The 19,344-nt window shown below is 38.1% G+C and overlaps 3 protein-coding genes across 5 annotated transcripts; 2 read left to right on the top strand and 1 right to left on the bottom strand.

Moving 5' to 3' along the window:
- The first annotated feature begins 5,266 nt into the window (after positions 1 to 5,266).
- On the top strand, positions 5,267 to 11,570 carry LOC138011539 (queuosine 5'-phosphate N-glycosylase/hydrolase-like). 2 transcript variants are annotated; one of them, XR_011124736.1, is made up of 3 exons: positions 5,267 to 5,627; positions 7,732 to 10,484; positions 10,528 to 11,570. XR_011124736.1 is itself a non-coding variant. In XM_068858597.1 (2 exons), the coding sequence occupies exons 1-2, from the start codon at positions 5,271 to 5,273 to the stop codon at positions 8,443 to 8,445; spliced, it is 1,071 nt and encodes a 356-aa protein (XP_068714698.1). In that variant the 5' UTR covers positions 5,267 to 5,270; the 3' UTR covers positions 8,446 to 11,570. The 2 variants fall into 2 exon arrangements, 1 of the variants encoding a protein (XP_068714698.1); XM_068858597.1 differs by having other exon boundaries at positions 7,732 to 11,570.
- Positions 11,571 to 12,270: 700 nt separating this feature from the next.
- Positions 12,271 to 14,884, bottom strand: LOC138011536 (transmembrane protein 168-like). Its single transcript, XM_068858593.1, has one exon. The coding sequence runs from the start codon at positions 14,685 to 14,687 to the stop codon at positions 12,639 to 12,641; it is 2,049 nt and encodes a 682-aa protein (XP_068714694.1). The 5' UTR covers positions 14,688 to 14,884; the 3' UTR covers positions 12,271 to 12,638.
- Positions 14,885 to 14,930: 46 nt separating this feature from the next.
- On the top strand, positions 14,931 to 19,006 carry LOC138011538 (S-adenosylmethionine sensor upstream of mTORC1-like). Of its 2 annotated transcripts, none has more exons than XM_068858595.1 (4): positions 14,931 to 15,057; positions 15,179 to 15,461; positions 16,869 to 16,968; positions 17,618 to 19,004. In XM_068858595.1, exons 1-4 carry the CDS (start codon positions 14,967 to 14,969, stop codon positions 18,353 to 18,355), a joined length of 1,212 nt encoding a protein of 403 aa, XP_068714696.1. In that variant the 5' UTR covers positions 14,931 to 14,966; the 3' UTR covers positions 18,356 to 19,004. The 2 variants fall into 2 exon arrangements, with proteins under 2 accessions (XP_068714696.1, XP_068714697.1); XM_068858596.1 differs by having other exon boundaries at positions 14,945 to 15,030; positions 17,618 to 19,006.
- The last annotated feature ends 338 nt before the right edge of the window (positions 19,007 to 19,344 follow it).

Genomic DNA, 19,344 nt, shown 5'->3' with positions numbered 1-19,344 from the left:
ATTATCTTTAGTTGTCAACTTTATACCTGGTTACCCTTCATCTACCCCAAATTAACCTCGTTCTATCACATTAACCCTCACATACTCTACGTTAACATCGTCAGTTATCCTCATCTACCCTAAGTTGCGGTTTTATCTACCCCACGTTTTAACATCATTCTACCACGATAACACTCATATACTCTATGTAAACCACGTTTACGCTGATCTACTCTTTTTACTAATTAAAAGGAAATCCTTTGTACAAAATGGAACCCTCGATTCTCTTTTAAAACCAGTGAACTCAATGGTACGGATAAAATCAGGTAGCGCATTCCGCAACTTAGCTAATACGTAAGAAAAAGAACTAACACAATAAATGGAGGTAGTTGTTCTAGGTTAAGTGAGTCACAGAATATAATTTCAGCATAGACCTTGCATAAGAAAAGCACGAGGGAGAAAGCGTATTTTTCACATAAGCAAAAAACCTTCTTTTTCCATTCTTTTTGAAATAGCAATGAAAAAAAGAAAAAGCATACTTTTTAAAGTAACATGAGGAAATTTTGATTGCGCTCATTACATGGAGATAAAGAGTTTGACTTAAATGGGAAGAGGACAACTAAAATATAAATCTCAGTATCCTTTTATGTACATCATACTGTTTCTTTCAAAAAAAATTGTGAAAGGCAAGATTTTTGGTAGCAGAATAACACCGAAAAAACAACTACCTTGTCGGGAATTTTCTGTAATAAAAACTTGTTCAGAAAACAAAAGGCTAAATCAACAGCACAAACAAGGGCTATTCGTTATTATCTGGCTAGAGATGTTCTTCTCAGTACTTTTTCCTACGGCCGCGCCTTCGCCATTTGATGAGGGCCAGTGTCGTGCTTGTCAGATTGCCTGGTTCATGGCCAAAAAGAATTCTGGGTAATTGTGCCATTCCATGACGAGGAAAGATCCCCGATTCTCCTTTAATAGATGGTTTATAAGTGTCGGGTCATCCAGTCCTACCGGCAAAATACCGCATGGATTGCAGATTTTAGCTTTAAAAACTTGCCCAAATTGTCTCGGTAGGTGTTGGAATTCATCCACCGAAAGGCCAGAGAGACAACTTCACTCGTCAAACGCCATGTTTACAACACAACATTTTAGGCATCCCAGTATGCATGAAACCATCTGTGACCACTGTGTTGAAAACCACAGACAGGCGTGGCTCTTACCGTACGTTTATGCCCTTAGAATCTGTTCAACTGAAATGTCAATTGCTTGTAAAAAGCAGCGTGTTAACGTTTTTGGTAGACAAGGTATCGGCGGAGAGCCAGAACATTTACGCGTGCGCGGACGGAATGTTTGAAGAAGAGAGAAAAACGCAGTACCTCCAGACATGGCGCTGGAGCGTCGTACCAAACGAGTCATCCCGGGATTTCGGCCCGTGCGATCGCTTTTGGACGCAGTTGGCCCTTCGCTGCTTTCTGCTACCGACCTTGCCTCCCGGTACGGCATTGAGGGAGAGATATGTCGGCCCCTAAACCATATAAGACAAATCCCACGCCTACTCACAGCTCCAGACCGCCCTTGTCAATTTAGACTAAGAATTCGATGGCTTATATATTCAAGACAAAATTCATTTTATCTGTCATATGGTAAGCACTGAAGTCGCAGATTAGAAATTGTACGCACGCGCCCTGCTAAAGGTAACATACATACATGCATGCATAAACTTTTATTATTTCATCTCCAATTTCAGAATAACTGCAAGAGCTAATATACTCGAGACATTACATTTACAGCGAAAATACATAGCATTTACAGCTACATAACTAAATACACAATATGTAAAGATATGTTAAATAAAAAGAAAAGCCGCTGTACAAAATGCGGCGCTGGATTCTCTGTAAAAACTAGTAAACACAGTGGTACGGATAAAATGAAATAGCGATTTGTGCAAGTTAAGAAAAAAAAAAAAGATTACGACAATGACTGGTTGTTCTAGGTTTATTGAGGGACAGAATGTAATTTCCGCCAAAATCATGCATAAGAAGAGGACGGGAGAGAAAACGTATCTTTGCATGATAAAAGCAAGAAAATCCTTTAAAAAAAACAACAGCAACATACTTTTTTACATTAATATTAGGACATTTTAAATACGCTTATTGCATAGAGATGTAGAGTTTGACTTAAGTGGTAAGGGGACAGGTAATTTTCAAATATAAATCTTAGTATTCTCTTATTGACATTATAGCGTTCCTTTGAGAAGAAATTACGAAAGGCCAGTTGTTTGCCACGAAAATAACAGCGAAAAAAGCACTACTTTGTCGCCAATTCTCTATAATAAAACTTTGTTTAGAAATCAAAAGTCCACCTTAAGAGTACACACAAGGGCTATTCGTTATTATCTGGCTAGAGATGTTCTTCTCAGTACTTTTTCCTACGGCCGCGCCTTCGCCATTTGATGAGGGCCAGTGTCGTGCTTGTCAGATTGCCTGGTTCATGGCCAAAAAGAATTCTGGGTAATTGTGCCATTCCATGACGAGGAAAGATCCCCGATTCTCCTTTAATAGATGGTTTATAAGTGTCGGGTCATCCAGTCCTACCGGCAAAATACCGCATGGATTGCAGATTTTAGCTTTAAAAACTTGCCCAAATTGTCTCGGTAGGTGCTGGAATTCATCCACAGAAAGGCCACAGAGACAACTTTACTCGTCAAACGCCATGTTTACAACACAACATTTTAGGCATCCCAGTATGCATGAAACCATCTGTGACCACTGTGTAGAAAAGACCAGACAGGCGTGGCTCTTACCGTACGTTTATGCCCTTAGAATCTGTTCAACTGAAATGTCAATTGCTTGTAAAAAGCAGCGTGTTAACGTTTTTGGTAGACAAGGTATCGGCGGAGAGCCAGAACATTTACGCGTGCGCGGACGGAATGTTTGAAGAAGAGAGAAAAACGCAGTACCTCCAGACATGGCGCTGGAGCGTCGTACCAAACGAGTCATCCCGGGATTTCGGCCCGTGCGATCGCTTTTGGACGCAGTTGGCCCTTCGCTGCTTTCTGCTACCGACCTTGCCTTCCGGTACGGCATTGAGGGAGAGATATGTCGGCCCCTAAACCATATAAGACAAATCCCACGCCTACTCACAGCTCCAGACCGCCCTTGTCAATTTAGACTAAGAATTCGATGGCTTATATATTCAAGGCAAAATTCATTTTATCTGTCATATGGTAAGCACTGAAGTCGCAGATTAGAAATTGTACGCACGCGCCCTGCTAAAGGTAACATACATACATGCATGCATAAACTTTTATTATTTCATCTCCAATTTCAGAATAACTGGAAGAGCTAATATATTCGAGACATTATATTTACAGCGAAAATACATAGCATTTACAGCTACATAACTAAATACACAATATGTAAAGATATGTTAAATAAAAAGAAAAGCCGCTGTACAAAATGCGGCGCTGGATTCTCTGTAAAAACTAGTAAACACAGTGGTACGGATAAAATGAAATAGCGATTTGTGCAAGTTAAGAAAAAAAAAAAGATTACGACAATGACTGGTTGTTCTAGGTTTATTGAGGGACAGAATGTAATTTCCGCCAAAATCATGCATAAGAAGAGGACGGGAGAGAAAATGTATCTTTGCATGATAAAAGCAAGAAAATCCTTTAAAAAAAACAACAGCAACATACTATTTTACAGTAATATTAGGACACTTTAAATACGCTTATTGCATAGAGATGTAGAGTTTGACTTAAGTGGTAAGGGGACAGGTAATTTTCAAATATAAATCTCAGTATTCTCTTATTGACATTATAGCGTTCCTTTGAGAAGAAATTACGAAAGGCCAGTTGTTTGCCACGAAAATAACAGCGAAAAAAGCGCTACTTCGTCGTGAATTTTCTTTAATAAAACTTTGTTTAGAAATCAAAAGTCCACCTTAAGGGTACACACAAGGGCTATTCGTTATTATCTGGCTAGAGATGTTCTTCGCAGTACTTTTTTTTCCGGACGTGTTTTAGCCATTTGATGAGGGCCAGTCTTGGCTTGTCAAATTGCCTGGTTCATGGCCAAAAAGACTTCTGAGTAATTGTGCCATTCCATGACAAGGGAAGATCCCGGATTCTCGTTTAATAGATGGTTTATAAGTATCGGGTCATCCAGTCCTACCTTCAAAATACCGTATGGATTGAAGATTTTAGCTTTAAAAACTTGCCCAAATTGTATGGGTAGGTGATGGAATTCACCTACAGAAAGGCCAGAGAGACAACTTAAGTCGTCAATTGCCATGTTTACAACACTGCATTTTAGGCGTCCCAGTATGCATGAAACCATCTCTGACCTCTGTCTAGAGAAGACCAGACAGATGCGGCTCTTAGCGTACGTTTGTGCCTGTTCAACCGAAATGTTGATTGCTTGTAAAAACCCGCATGTTAATTTTTTTGGTAGACAAGGTATCGGCGGAGAGGAGTAAAATCAACAGACACAGACTAGCCGATATAATTGACGTTTACCATTCACCAAAATTATAGTAGTGTTCCTGAACGTACACTTACACTCGATGACTAAAAGATTTCCACATATGTGAAAACTAAGTTGCGATTTTTTAATGTTTCATTTAATTCAGAAGAGCGCATGTTTTCTATCACTGGGCAAAATTCTTGAGCACAGCTCTCTGAGAATTTCAACACAAACAAGCTGATGAAATCGTACATTTTTTGCTGATCGATCGCATCGATAAAGATGAAAATTGTACTGTTTTTTCTTTCCGTTGCGAGGAAGTTACTGTTGATTGTTTTTCATTGCAGGCAGAGAAATTGATCTGCTCTGTGAGAGTTGAAATTTTATGGTCGACTGGTGAATTTTTTTCTTGTTTATTTGACCTGCAGTATGTCGACTGTGGAATGTGAGCTGGCGTGACGGTCTCCGTAGACGTGAAAAGAGACATTTAAGAATTTAAATACGTCTGTTAATTTGACAATGAGGTGCTCAAACAGTTTTCATTCTCTTTTCATTAAGAAAATTAAGATATGAAAAAGGCGGCAAGTGGGCCGCAAACAAACATCAATTCTTGTAATTCAAGAAAACCGTACATTGGTTTCTAAATCATGCACGCGCTACAGGCCTAGAAATCTTACGCTCACTTTATACCCACTCGCTGAGAGAGGTCCGATGACAATAAAAAAGTACGTATATCTACGGGAGGAGCAAGTTCCCGGTGACTGTCCCACCCCTCCCTACACAGGTAAAGTAATTTTGCCCACGTGTGCGCCCAAATATACCAAGATGTCGACCAATTCATATCATAAGAGAAATGCAAAGCCCCTATATCCGCGCGAATCGGCTAAACTTATTTCCTCTAAAAGCCAAGATGTGTCTATATGCATACAAGGTGTGAAGGAAGCATCTAAAGTGATATTTGATTGTTTAAAGTCGAAGAAATACAGTTTCAAAATCTGGAAAGAACACGAGTTACACCCAAAAGAAATGACAGAGTCAACTGTGGACTGGATTGCTGTATTAGATACACTGAACTTTTCTTTTTGGACCGAAGAAAATGTAGAACCGTGGACTGTTCGATTTGAGGGAAAGAATTACACTGGTTACTGGGCTTTGTGCGCTTCTATCAACAGGGCCCTGAAGGTAAATATGAATAGACGAGTCCACGCTCTTGAGTGCATCATGGGTAATCAGGGCAAGATGGAGAGAAATTCAAAGGTTTGTATGGAAGTTCAAAACGATGAAAAGTATTCATGATATGCAATTTTTGGGCCTTTTTATTTTCCAGAACAGAAGATATGCTCTCAAATGTGCGGCAGGATAAATTTGGAGAGAATGAAAAAAGTTTATGCCATACATTTCCTGCAATAATTCTAAAGAGAATGTGTGGAGACAGAAAAGCAATATTTAGGAATTCCAAAGAATAGATGGCAAGTCCAGTTCATCTCAGTTGTGAACTTGAACTTATTTGTTTGGCTTATGAAGGCAAAAGTCTATAAAGCAGAGTCATGTACAGTTAATTATTTTGTGCTTTGAATTTCCCACTATGTTGCCCTGATTACCCATGATGCACTAGAGCTGGTCTATTGAAAACTGCACGCTAGGGCAAAATTAATTGGGTACAAAGTTGAACAAAAATTTGGTTCCTTCTGCAGGTACCAGAGCAGAGATTACACCAAATAAAGACTAATTCTGAGTGACCAAAAATACAATGCCTTCCAGTACCTGCAAAAAGACCCAAAAATTTGGGGTATCCGTTGAGGATTCAAACTAATTCTTGGTACCAAAACTTGTAAAACTGATGGATGATTGGAAGAGGGAAACAGAGCGAGACTGTGGCAGCAATTTAAAAAATGAAGCATTATTGTATACTAAATAACTGGCTGGCATTATTCTGTAATGATTTAATCATTTAATTATTCCCAAGAAGGAAACAAAAGAACTGTCTATCTCATACAAATTTTTTTTTTCTTTTTCATTGAACTGCCTCTTACTACAAAAACAAGGGTTGGATCTGGTTTCTTTAGTATAATTATTAGTGTTCTTATTTAGATTTTTAACATAGTTTTAGTTTTAAAGGTAAAGTTATAACAGTTTTAATCTATGAACATAAATTGTATTTTTAACTCATTGATGTTATTTATACAGGGCCCCTATGGATACCAACCTTTGAGCTAAATGGACTACCCTGTTTAAATAAGATTTTTATTTACATGTACTCACTTACTTACTTACTTTATGGGTAGTTTACAATGTTTGCAGCTCTGTATATCACAACTACAAACTCCCAGCTGTCCTTGAGTTTGTAAATGTGATACAGCACTGTCTTTCATACGAGATAAGGATGGCATTCTGGACAAACTTCATTTAAGTGTCAAGTCATTCTTCTAGTACCGGGTTACCTACTAATTGGGGATGCTGTACATGAAAATGATATCAATTAAACTCAAATCATATAAAACATTGGTTTTTGTGGAGAGGGGAAAACTGGAGTTCCTGGAAAAAAAAGCTCTTGGAGCAGCGTAGAGAACCAGCAAACTCAACTTATATATAACGCTGTGTCCGGAAATCAAACCTGGTCCACATTGGTGGGAGGCTCTCAACACTGCACCATCCCATTGAGGAGGCAGTGTGCACCCAGTGGTTAGGGTGCTTGCCTTGAGATCTGGAGATCCCGGGTTCAAGACCCGCTCTGACCACCCGTTGAATTTGATCCTGGTAGTCCCTGGTTCAACTTCCCAGCTGCACTTGTAAATAGCCAACTGGTTTGCCTCCGGCCAGTAGGGATTCTTAACAGTCATTGTTGTTGTTGTTGTTGTTCTGTTCTGTCGTTTCGTTGTGTTTCATTGGCCCTGAAAAGACCCCGATGGGGAGTGGTCAATTTAGTGTATATTGTATTGTATTGTATTGTATTGTATTATATCCCTGCTCCCCAAGTTTTGCCTTGAAATGTTATTTATCCGACTCATCCGCCAAAACACATCTCCTACTGTACCTGTGTTTACCATTGAAGATCTGAAGCCATCACTCGTCATGCTAATTGTTACGATCAAACAGCTGCTTGACTGTTTAGCTGCTTCTCTCAAGTTTGCATCCCTGTATATAAGATGTTGTATGTCTAGCTACCAAAGTTGCAGTATTGTTTTGATTTCTGTCATAAGATGGTTTCTTAAAATTTAATGCTTGAAATTTTCCCCTTGACTTTCTTGTCTTGGTTAAGCAAGATACTTTTCACCACTGTTTGTAGGAAGGAATTCCCTTCACTACACCATCGTACTATGCTGGAGTTACTTCCAAGGAACTGCAACACATCTTCAGATCAGAAACTCCAACAGTGATGCCACTGCTTGAGGAAAGAGCAACAAATTTAAATGAAGTTGGCAAAATACTGGCAAATGATTACAAAAACTCCTTTACCAACGTCATATCAGAGTGCAATGGAAGTGCCAAGAAACTTCTTGCACTGATCACAAGCATCTTCAAGTGTTTTCAAGATGAGTCAGACTTTGATGGTACAAAGGTATCATTTTACAAGCGAGCCCAAATTTTAATTTCTGACATCTGGGCTTGTTTTGAAGGAAAAGCATGGGGCAGCTTCCATGATATTTCTTTTCTCACCATGTTTGCTGATTACAAAGTGCCTCAGTCCCTCCTACATCTCAGTGTCCTAAAATATACAAACAAGTTGATGGAGAAGCTAAAAAGGGGAGAGATCATCCCACCTGGAGATCGGCTTGAGTTAGAAATAAGGGGAAACTCCATCTGGGGAGTTGAGCTGATTTACCAGGAATTACAGAAGAAATCTCAAAATGATCTTGAATTCAGTTCATTATCATCAGGGGAACTTGATGCCATCTTAAATTCAGTCATCATTGATTTTTACTTGTGGGACTTTGCCAAAGAAAAGCTGGAAGGTATCACAGAATTACCCAGCCATAAGACAAGGACAATATTCTATTAACAATACAGTGTAATTGTGCATTGAAAACAAAATGCTATTTCATAAAAATAATTGGACATTTGAAAACCTTTGTTCAGATAAAACTGAATTTTCATCAAATGCAAAATTTCAGAAGAATTTTGGTTGCTTAATATTGCTTACAAAAATTTTGTAAGCAATATTATGCAACCAAAATTGTCATGTTATTTTGCCTCTTTTTGTTGGAAATATTATGGATTTCAACAGCTTCCACTGATCAACTTATACCTTGAATATACTGAAAAAAGTGTGATTATTACGTCCAGTTGTAACAGGAGAAGAGTTTGAGAAAAATTTGCCTGACTTTCATGTTACCGCGATGTTGATACATGTAATTCTGCAGAATCTAATCTTTAAGCACCAACAGCCAAACTGCGTTTTGACTCCCATCAATCAAACTTCCAACGCCAAGCTGAGAGTTGACCCAAAACCACATATGCCGAAATCAATATACATAATGTACATAACCTACCAAACAGCTCTTTGGTTCCCACGGTACATCTGAACTCTGCACCGATGGAAAGCCATGGAATCTGTAATGTATAGATTTAGGCAAGCCAAGCCTATTTTATTCTTTCGATGAGTTAACCTGGCTTGAGCCTGTAATCCAATCAAAAACCAGTATCTGTTCAGTGGTCAACTTCAAGAAAACAACTGACCTCGATGAGCTTTAAACTTGAGCTCGTGATATGGTCACAATACTGGTCAGCAGATACTTTGTTTTGACAGGTGTCAATTGACTATAACATGGGTGTCCAATATAAAAGTTGTATGCTGTAACTACAGTAGCTGGAGACAAGTACGCAAGTATTGATGAATTCTCTAAACACGAGCCTGCGAGATGGTTACATGATCCTGGTCACATTGGCATACATAGAGGGGTGGACGTACGGTCACTTTGCTCCAAAATAAGGTGGAACACTTAGTTTTGTGTAGTTTAACCCATTGACACCTGAACCACCCTGCACCGCCCGACTGACAAGTAAAATCGTGCGGCGTTAGACAAGGAGTTAATGGTTTAAAGTCTGTCACCAGAGCAATTTACATGTATGAAAACTAACCATTTCAAGTCATTGTTTGGACCCAATCACTAGAGATCAGTGCTTAAAGTGCTCCAAAACTCAAATATTTTTTGTCTACAATATTAACCGACCAAAAGCAAGCATGTTTTACCATTCTTAGCTCACAATTTCCTTTTTTATACATGGTGGGAAAGAAGCACGCAGTTGTCAAAACAACCAGTAATTTGGACCCACAACCGTGATGTGACAGCCATGGGCCTTTTCTCGATTTTGTCACAAACTGCTTTGCAATGCAAAATTTCTTTGAAAACAGAAATGCAAAGCACTGTGTGACGTAAAATCGAGAATAGAGCCATGCCTCTCACATCACGGTTGTGGGTCCATATTCCTGCTAGTTCTGCCAAGTTTATGTGGCTTGCACAGCACAGAAAAAGTGAAATTCTTGTTGACAATGCTGACATATGTTTGCTTTGGATAGGGAGATTTATATTAGGAACAAAAAATATTTGAGTTCAGATGCACTTTAACCCAGCAGTGTTGTTTATCTGCCAAAGGTTAAACCTGTATATGTGTCACGAAGGGTCTCACCATTCTTGGTATCCTTTCTAGTCATAACCTCAGTACGGTGACCAAAAACAACTTTGCTCACACAGATGGATTACCCTAATTATTTTCTTACTCATGGTGCCCTGTGGAGCTCCACTATGAATCTTTTTACTAAACAAAAACTCCAATTCACTTTCCAGAGGCGAAGTCAATCTTCGCAGCTATGTTTGGAAATTTGATTGATGGGAGCCAAAATGCAGTTTGGCTCTCGAAGGTGAGATTCCACAGAATTTATTTATGAAAATCACAGTAAGGCCACAATAATTATTGTCCATGCTGCAGGTTAAATTTGATTTCAGATCAAAATGATTTAAACCTACGTAAGCTTGATTTATAATTTCATTGTCTTTATTTATGACATACCAGACACAAAGAAATTACAAATCAACCTAGGTTAAAATCATTTTGACCAGAAATCAAATTTAACCTGTAACAGGTTAAATTTGATTTCTGGTCGAAATGCTTTGGCTGCTCACTCAGTCAATAAAAGAATGGTTTTTGCCCCTGGGCCCTTATTATTTTCAAATAACGTATTTCCACCAGTATGTTTCCACCTATTGCAATGGCTTCAAAGGTACTCATGTATTAAAGAGCATAATGTTGCTAATCCACATTAATTTTGAGATAGCAGTTTTAATAGGATTTAAGAAACAAATTTGAAATGAAGACAGGACCTTCTTTAGTCTCTACACACGTGCCAATTGAGATGTCCACATAATTACATGTATGTAAGTAAATTTGTGGACTATCTTATTATTATTATTATTATATCTGTTTCAGCTAACAGAAATCGAATGGTGTTCTGAAATGTTTTACTTTTTTTTCTTTTAGAAGTTAACTTTGTAAATAGGATTTTGATATTTAGCACCGCTGTCTGTATATAGGCTTTTTATGAGTATTAAAATGTTTATTCTCTTTAAAAAAAAATTATTATTATTATTATTATTATTATATTAAGAGAATTTTAAATTATCTTCATAAATGACATCGCAAAGCATTGCACCAATACTTTCCACTTTATTTATTTGATGTACATGTACTTTACATTGTATGTGTTGTAGAGACCTTTGTTTACGAAGAAATATCGTAATACTGCAGGACCTTGTATACACTGTATATACCATAATTTTGTTAACTTTTTTTAAAACTTAACCTTCTTTTCAGCAGCTATGATTTTGCCAACACCAACTTTGCTACATAGCACAGTTTAACAGTATATATATATATGTGTTCTCTATTTGCTTGACATAATAATCAAAAGGGCTTTATGCATACTGCCTTGATTTGAAAAAGACACTTGTTTATTTTAACTGGGAATCTTCTATTTAATGGTCCATGATTACTAACTTTAAAATCTTGAGGGAGCTGGATCGAGGAGAAACTGTATTAATGACTGAATTAATATGCAGCACAGGAGATCTTTAAAGTAGTGTTTTCCGTACATAATAAAGTGCGTTTATACGCTGAAATTTTAAGCTATTGAGTGAATGACGTCACATTTCCCTAGATCCAATCCTCTGAGGTCTAGTCGGCCAGTTTTGAACGTGAGTAATGGCAGACTGTGAAATCCAAAACTTAAAGTAAAACTTAAAGTAAACTGCGGGCATTACTAAACCACGAAACAGCGAAAAAGTGAAACAGCCAAACGAAGCAGTAAAACACCATGTATGACCCTACCATACATTGAATACTAACCGACAAAGGTTGGATTTGAGATGTAATATCGTAAAAAAAGATGTCCTAAAACGTTATTGCTCCAAATTCATTGAGATTAAGATTAAGATTCAGATGAAGACTGAGATAAGGAACAATAACGATTTAGGTCTAATTGGGCCTAAAACGATATTTAATCTCAAATCCAACTGTTTTTTCGGTTAGTATTCAATGTATGGTGTGGTCATACATGGTGTTTTGGTGATCTGTTGTTTCGGTGTTAGTTGTTTAGTAATGTCGGTAAACTGCCTTTGGATAAAAATCCAAGCTCAAACTTTTGCCAGGCAGGTGTTAAGCAAACACACTTTGAAAATCTGAAGAAAAAAAGGAAGTGATTTTTTGATCAGAGTACCACTTTAAATCTCTACCAAATTTGGAGCAATAAAGGATGCTTAACTTTGAAGAATAATACTGTTCAGGGTCCTATGTTCAAACTAAAGATATTGCAAAACAAAATGGCCAACAATTTATTTTCCTATAACTGTCTTCACCATTTTATTCTCAGTTTTTGCTTCCAACATGCGACATGAGACTGTAGAAATCATTGGTCATAATAATCATGATAGGAGAAAATAATCGCCTCCAGCAGAAATTTGTAACATCTACAAGAATAATAATAGTTTTGCAATATTATGAAAGACAAATAATCATTGGTGACTCAGAAACATCTTAAACTTTCAACCGACAGACTTTTCAGCCATTTGTTATTGTTATGGAAATTTGCATTGCTTATCATGGCATTCTGATTGCCAGGATGAATTTCAGCTTTGGCTGGATTTTCATATATGAAAATTGTTCTATGGCATGCAATGCCTGTAGGGTGAATGTTGACCTTTAACCTACAAGCTTAAATCCATGACCAGTGTCGTAAATAGCGGGAGGGAACAAACGCATCTTTATTCGATGAAAGCTATTAGAAAGCCAGTCAAACACACCAAGGACATTTGTGTTACATGGCAAATGAGTGAAGATCTTAGTGATTGGTTTGATGAATCTTGGAAAGTTTTGCTCAACATGCAGGCAAATGTCTTCTACTGTTGGCTCATGGAACTTAAAAGAACACCATTCTCTGGAAACACCATAAACTGGCTGCACTTTTTTACTGTTTTTCAAAGAGTAGCTGTCTGATTGAGAAACATCACTGATTCTGACATCATCCCACAATAATTTTGTCAATTCACCTAAAGGAAACACGTTTCCCTGTTCTGGATCATAAGTGACCATTAATTTCCCTGTTTGAATTGCAATGATGTCCTTTTCAACTTTCCAAACATCATCCACCCATTTGTCAGAATGAGCAGTGTCCAGAAATAGTATAAGCCTTGCTCCAGCTGATGAATTCTTACACCTCCACTGTTTCAATATTGCATGTAATGAAAGAGTGTTGTTATCTGTTAGTGCCCAATTGCCATTGTCTAGAACATAGCCACTGTAGTACAGAATGTAGGTATCATAGTGCAAGCCAGGGAGAACACGCTGCTCAAAAAATGAATCTATCTTCTTTTTGATATAATCAGCAGAAATACCACTTGTTGAAAAATCAGTGCCAAAATTATGAATCATGTGACTTGAGAAGAATCTTGACACAATACTTATCAGTTCCATTGCTTTAGTGTTAACAGATTGGAAAGCATTTTCTGCTAGAACAATGACACCACCAGTTGGACTGTACTTGTGAGATGGTGCAACCACAGCATACCCAATAGCTGTTCCTCCCACAGATTTCCCAAGCTTTGTAAGCATGTCACACACCAGTAACTCAACAGGAAGGACAATGAAAAGTTCGGCAATGAAAACTGGGTTTGTTGGTTGCCATGCAGAAGCTGTTAGCATAACTGTCGACAACAAAGTGTACAAAGTCACAATCTGAGATACCAAACAAAAATGTCGAATACCTTTTGATGCCATGATCTCTGACATGAAGTTGTCGCTGAATTCTCCCCTTGCATTCAAGACAATGCAACATTCTTCCAGTTTTCCTAAAAATCCCCAACATGTTATGATAAACATAAAATGAAACCACAACCATGGAATGGACAGAAGCACAAATACTGGTAATTTGTACACTGGTAAATGAGGTTGCTGGATGAGCTGCATGCAAAACCCATAAAACAGAGCTTCCAATATCAAAACCACAAATACCTGCAACCTATGAATACACTTTTGCAGGAAAATAAATGTTTTCCAGGATTCTATCAAAGAAAGCCTTGAGAAGTAAATGTCAATTACTGATTCAAATGCAAGGTGAATGCAAAATGCAGACAATATGAATGGATTGTAGTTGACATTACTTGCTGGAAAGAAATAAATGCTTCCTGTTAGACAAAGGGCAACTGCACTCAGCATCACAATGCTTGACTTTAGATGAAATGCAATCAGGTGAGTTGTGACTGCTAAAATTATTGTTAGCATGTTTGCAAAGTGCATGGTTCCAGTGGTCCCTGATAAAAAACCCAGTAGGAGAAAGAACTCTTCAGATGTGAGGAAGGTGGTTTCATAAGCAGGTTTACAACACAATCTTACAATCAATGCTCTGAAACAGTGAACTGCTGTGCTAGCCATGATTAAAATGTCCGTGGCATCCAGGTCGTGAAGAGAATCAATTGGATGATCAAATGCAATTTCTGTGAAGGATAAGACACTAAAAAGCACGCCCATCCAAAGATGACAGAATCCTTTCGCAAACTCTCTGTATCCGTAGATGTAAGTGGCCATGGATATCAATACAGCGACAGAGTATGCAATTGCCAGGAAATGAATGCTGGCGTCTGATACATGATGAAGCCATCGCTCGCGAATACCATTGGCAGAGCCTGCTAAGAAGAGAAGAAAACAAAGCGCTGCAGAATACCGAGCAATCGTGTTTGACACTTTCAACAGCATGGCAAACCAGTTCGATCTGTTGCTATCGATCGTTTCCTAGAAATTTCAGTTGGACATCAGAGTTGTTAAGGCCAATTTGAGAGAAGGGAATATCCTCCCCTGTCGCAGAAAATCTCTCCAGCCTCCTATTTTAGGTTTATGTCGCTACATTTTTCACCAACATATACACGTCCATCATCGTTCTTTGTGTGTATGTGGTACCGTATATATCTCCTCCATACATGACATACCTTACTGTAGCAAGCATAGGCTGCTGTACAAACTGGCTCAAGGTTCAAGATGGCGAAGAAAGTGACAGATGAAGAGCATCAAAGGCTCGCGAATATCGTCAAAGAAATGCACGGTAAATTGAGGAAACAGCTAAGAGAAAGTAAATATTACACCAAATGATTCTTTAGTGTAACAGGAAATGTTTTATTTTAAGTACTCATTTTATACTTATTTTAAGAGGTTGCATTGTACCTGTACATCCTGTTTTTATGAATTAATAGCAAATGGCGATTACGAAAAAGTCTGGGACAGCCACTGCGCTAATAAGGAAGCTCTGAAGAAATATGCATCAGCCATGCACGTGTTAGCTGTCAATCACTGGGCAAAGCAATCCCCTGAAGGAAGAGTGGAATGGTGCCATAGAACTGCAATTGATTTCTTTAAAAGAGGAGGCCTTGGGAAGTTAATGGAAAAGCAGAAGAGAAGGAGAGAGTTCTCTTTGGATGTGAATGCCTGCTGTTGTTGCTTTGAAACGAACAAAATCAAAGATCATCAGGATTCAGGGTAAGAGGCAAATTACTAGACTTTTAAATGAGATGAAGTCTGGACTGAGGGGTTATTCCATTTTTCCTTTTTTTTTCTTTCATTGATCTGCTTCTGGATTTTTCTTCAAAGAAGCCAACAATCCTTAGTGTCAACAAAATATTTTATTTTTCAAAGGGTACTGACAAGAAAGCGGATATAAGGATTTTTACAGTCCTCAGGGGAGGGGGAAGGGGTTGTAGTATGGCCCAGAGCAATGCTAAAGCCCATAGCCAATACTTTTTCTTCAACACTCCTTAAAACTTATTTTTACTAAATAGTTACAAGCAAGATCACCTTGAAGCCAGGTTGAATTTCCTAACAACACAAATGATTTAGCTTACCCTCATCCGATGAATTAAATCATCTGGCTTCCAGCTATTCGGGGCGGGTTAAATTTTTTAAACCCCCCCCCCCCCTCCCATTGACAATTAAATTCATCTGGTTAAGAGTAAAATGTATTACCATACATCTCACTGCAAGTCGATGGGTTAAGAGGGAAGTAACAGTCTTCCTTCTTCCCCAATCATGTCTTCCTTTTGGAACTAATAACACATCCCCTGTCCCTCAGAGGAGGAGTGAATAGTATTCCAGATGTCTTTTCAGCATCTCATCCCAACGGCAATCCCAAAATTGCGCACTCTGTTGATGAAATACACAATCTTCTTCATGGTTAATTCGTAGGGTTTTGTTGATTATAATAGTGAGTGATTTGTGCTTGTCAATACTTCATCAATTTGTATTTAATTTCTGATATTTATTTACAGTATCAAGACTCACGGAAGACTACTTATATTATAATTCAAAATTTCATTGTTTTTTCAACGTGATCACTGACCCAAATAGCTGGTCATGAGTAAAGTTCTTTATACAGTTATGGATTAGAGTTTTTTTAACCTAAAGTGGACTTCACTTATGAAGATTGATGATGAAACTACCTGATTGTATATTTCGTCAGAGAAGGACCCAGAAGGACCCACATTTCCTCATACTTTCCAAGTTGAAGATTTTATCAAAACACGCTAGTTTAATGAGCCCACAAGTGGCACTTGTGATCAGGCACAATCGCAGATTTGATTTAACTCACTTTTGTTTCATTTCCTATGTTGAACAAAGGAATAACTAATTCGAACCAGCAAGGGAGATGTACATATCCGCAGATTGACCAGTGCTTGACTCGGCGTTGTGGCTGGAAGAAACTGATTACGTCACGATTTCAAGTGATAATGTAAAATGAAATGCTAAGTATTATAGGATACTATTCATTCCTCCTCTGCCTGTCCCCTAAAAAATTGCCTTTTGAAACTGTGCTCAAAAGAGGCACTACTTTACACTTGTGATCCTAGGTGAAAAGATATTAGTAAGTACTTTTGTCATATCTATTTCCAGTGAAAAATTGCACCTTCTTGATGTTGGGAGCTGTTTTAATCCATTTTCTGTGTACCATGATTTTTATTCAGTTGCCATAGATTTGCAACCAGCGGCTTCTGTAAGTAAATTACTTATGTTTGTATAGATCTATTAGTGTAATTTTCATCGTCAAGCATTAGACAGAGTAAAATCTGTCAAGTCTCACTCCCAGGATTCAATGGGTTAAATGCTATCTTTATTCCCATGTAATCCATCAAAGTGTACAGCTGTAGCCCTTGTACATGTAATGGCAATGGCCCACACATGGACAGAAAAAAAGTCTGACCAGGGTTGGAATTGCATCCCGATCTCCAGATTAGATCACTGTTGCTCCACCAGCTGAGTCACTAGGTCAGATGAGAGAAGGCCGTGGGTATTCAATACATGTATGTTAATTCACAACAATGAAGTAATATTATTGTTGGCTGTTGTTAACCCATTGACTCCTGAACCCAACATCCTTCCCAGGGTCTCTCTTCTCTGCCTTCTTTTGTTCTGACTGACAAAGAATGCAGAGAAGAGAAACCCTGGGAACCAGGTTGTCCTAAACTGCCTCTCATTGACGAGTAAAATTGTCTGGCATTAAACAGAATAAAATGTGTTACTACAAAGTCTCACTCCTAGGACTCAATGGGTTAGCATAGCAGAAAAAACTTTAAAAAGTGTGCCAAGTTTTTTATGGTGACATTCTGAGAGGTGACAATGGGGTTCAACAATTGTCTCCACAGACAGTACACAAATGTGACTTCCTTAACCTAGATGTTCAACATATTCTAAACTCCAGACAACAATTTAGCTGCTGTAAAAATTGTGGAACAAGACAAATTTCCTTGCCGCAGGAGGATTCTTCACTTGAGGAAATGCACAATCCAAGTTTTGAAAAGGATACAATTTTGTTGGAAGAAAAGAATGCAAAGCCCATGCATAGTAGGAAGGTTTTGATGAACATAGCTGATGGGAATCCAGTTTCTGACAATTCCAAATCATGGTGCTTAGGGGATTTCATAAATGAAGAAGAGGAGGTAACAATTCTCCCAGCAGGGCTGTTTCACATCATTGTATTTTCTCTGCTCTTGTCATACTTCCCTTCTCCTGTTCAGAGGTGGGAGTGCTGTAAGAAAGCTCACAGACTACTGATCACCAATGGAATCCTATTAATTATTACTCCAGACTCCAGCCATCAGAACAAAAATGCGGCCATGATCAAATCATGGAAGACTGGAATTGAATCTTTAGGTTTTGTAAGATGGAAGTACCACAAACAGACTCACCTGCACTGTATGGCTTTTCGTAAGGTGGCTCCCTGCCACACCTATAACCATGTAAATGGTAGTGCTGACTTGATGTACGTCCCACAGGATTTTCAAGAGGAAGATGAGGAAGTTAGCGATTCAATATCAAGTTTTTGTATTGAGAAGGATGAGTCTCAAATAATGGAATGGTTGAGTGAACTTTCAGATTTGTAGCATTCGTAAAGTTGTTTACATGATTTCATTATACTTGTTTTGTCAAGGAGAAATTGTCTAAATTCCTGGCTACAGATGGCATTTTTTAACGAGTGGATGCTTTTTTAAAACCATTCCCCTCTCTTTTAATACCGTTGAGTCAACAGTAGGCATTGAGAAAGTTGAGAACATGAGAATTCTCTGGCACCAATTTAACAGCGTAAAAAAAAATTGGTAAAGAAATAATGAAAAAAGGGTCACATGAAACAATTCTGCTGCAAGCTTACGATCTCTCGTGGTTTTCGGTAATTATTATTGTAAGCCATGAGAGATTGTAAGACTTTATTGTTTCTGGGATCTTTTGAACCAAGCACATTATTGCTGTGCTAGTTAATTGTTTGTTACATCTTTTTGCCTTATTGTGAGAATATAAAAGTAAAATGAAGCAAGAAGCTGAGATTAATATGCCCTTTATTCCTGAATGTGCCATACATTTTTTCTTACGCAAGGGGAGACAAAGTTTATTTCCAATTACAAGCATTCTCGCTTTCTTTTCAGACAGTCTTTAAAGATTGGAAGATTGTGAAGCGAATATTTGAATTATTTTAATAACTTTCTTCCGCCAGCAGAGATCATCAAATATAAAATGTTTAATTGCCGTATTCGATAAAATTAAAATTCAGCAATACTTGTAGAGAAGAAAAGCCACGACTACGAGGGAGAATATAAGAATAGTTTGAGGACTAATTCTTTCATTTTTATCGAAAAAGGTGTGGTGGTCGTGGTGGGAATGGCGTTTTTTGCGCCGTTTTGTCAATTGTGTCATGGAAGACTCAGCCCTTGGTCCGATGGTCCTTTCCGAGTAATCTATGAAAACAGCAGCGGCGAGAGCCGCCAGTCCTGGATCTGTGTCATTTTTGGTAGGAGAATTAATGAACTCGACAGTTTTTCGTGCCATTTCCTTACACGTATTTTCATCCTCTCTTTCTATTGGTTTATACACGACAGAG

This window comes from Montipora foliosa, chromosome 7 (genome assembly GCF_036669935.1).
Source record: "Montipora foliosa isolate CH-2021 chromosome 7, ASM3666993v2, whole genome shotgun sequence".
Lineage (NCBI taxonomy): Eukaryota > Metazoa > Cnidaria > Anthozoa > Scleractinia > Acroporidae > Montipora > Montipora foliosa.
Note: the sequence above shows the minus strand (reverse complement) of the source record. Positions and strands in the feature narration are given on the sequence as shown.

Bases quoted from the DNA above. Each gene is read 5' to 3' on its own strand.
- LOC138011539 (XM_068858597.1), top strand. From the start codon at position 5,271: ATGTCGACCAATTCATATCATAAGAGAAATGCAAAGCCCCTATATCCG. The intron at 5,628-7,731 runs GTAAATATGAAT...CACTGTTTGTAG, and splicing joins CTATCAACAGGGCCCTGAAG to GAAGGAATTCCCTTCACTAC.
- LOC138011536 (XM_068858593.1), bottom strand. From the start codon at position 14,687: ATGCTGTTGAAAGTGTCAAACACGATTGCTCGGTATTCTGCAGCGCTT.
- LOC138011538 (XM_068858595.1), top strand. From the start codon at position 14,967: ATGGCGAAGAAAGTGACAGATGAAGAGCATCAAAGGCTCGCGAATATC. The intron at 15,058-15,178 runs GTAAATATTACA...ATGAATTAATAG, and splicing joins GAGGAAACAGCTAAGAGAAA to CAAATGGCGATTACGAAAAA. The intron at 15,462-16,868 runs GTAAGAGGCAAA...ATCTATTTCCAG, and splicing joins AAAGATCATCAGGATTCAGG to TGAAAAATTGCACCTTCTTG.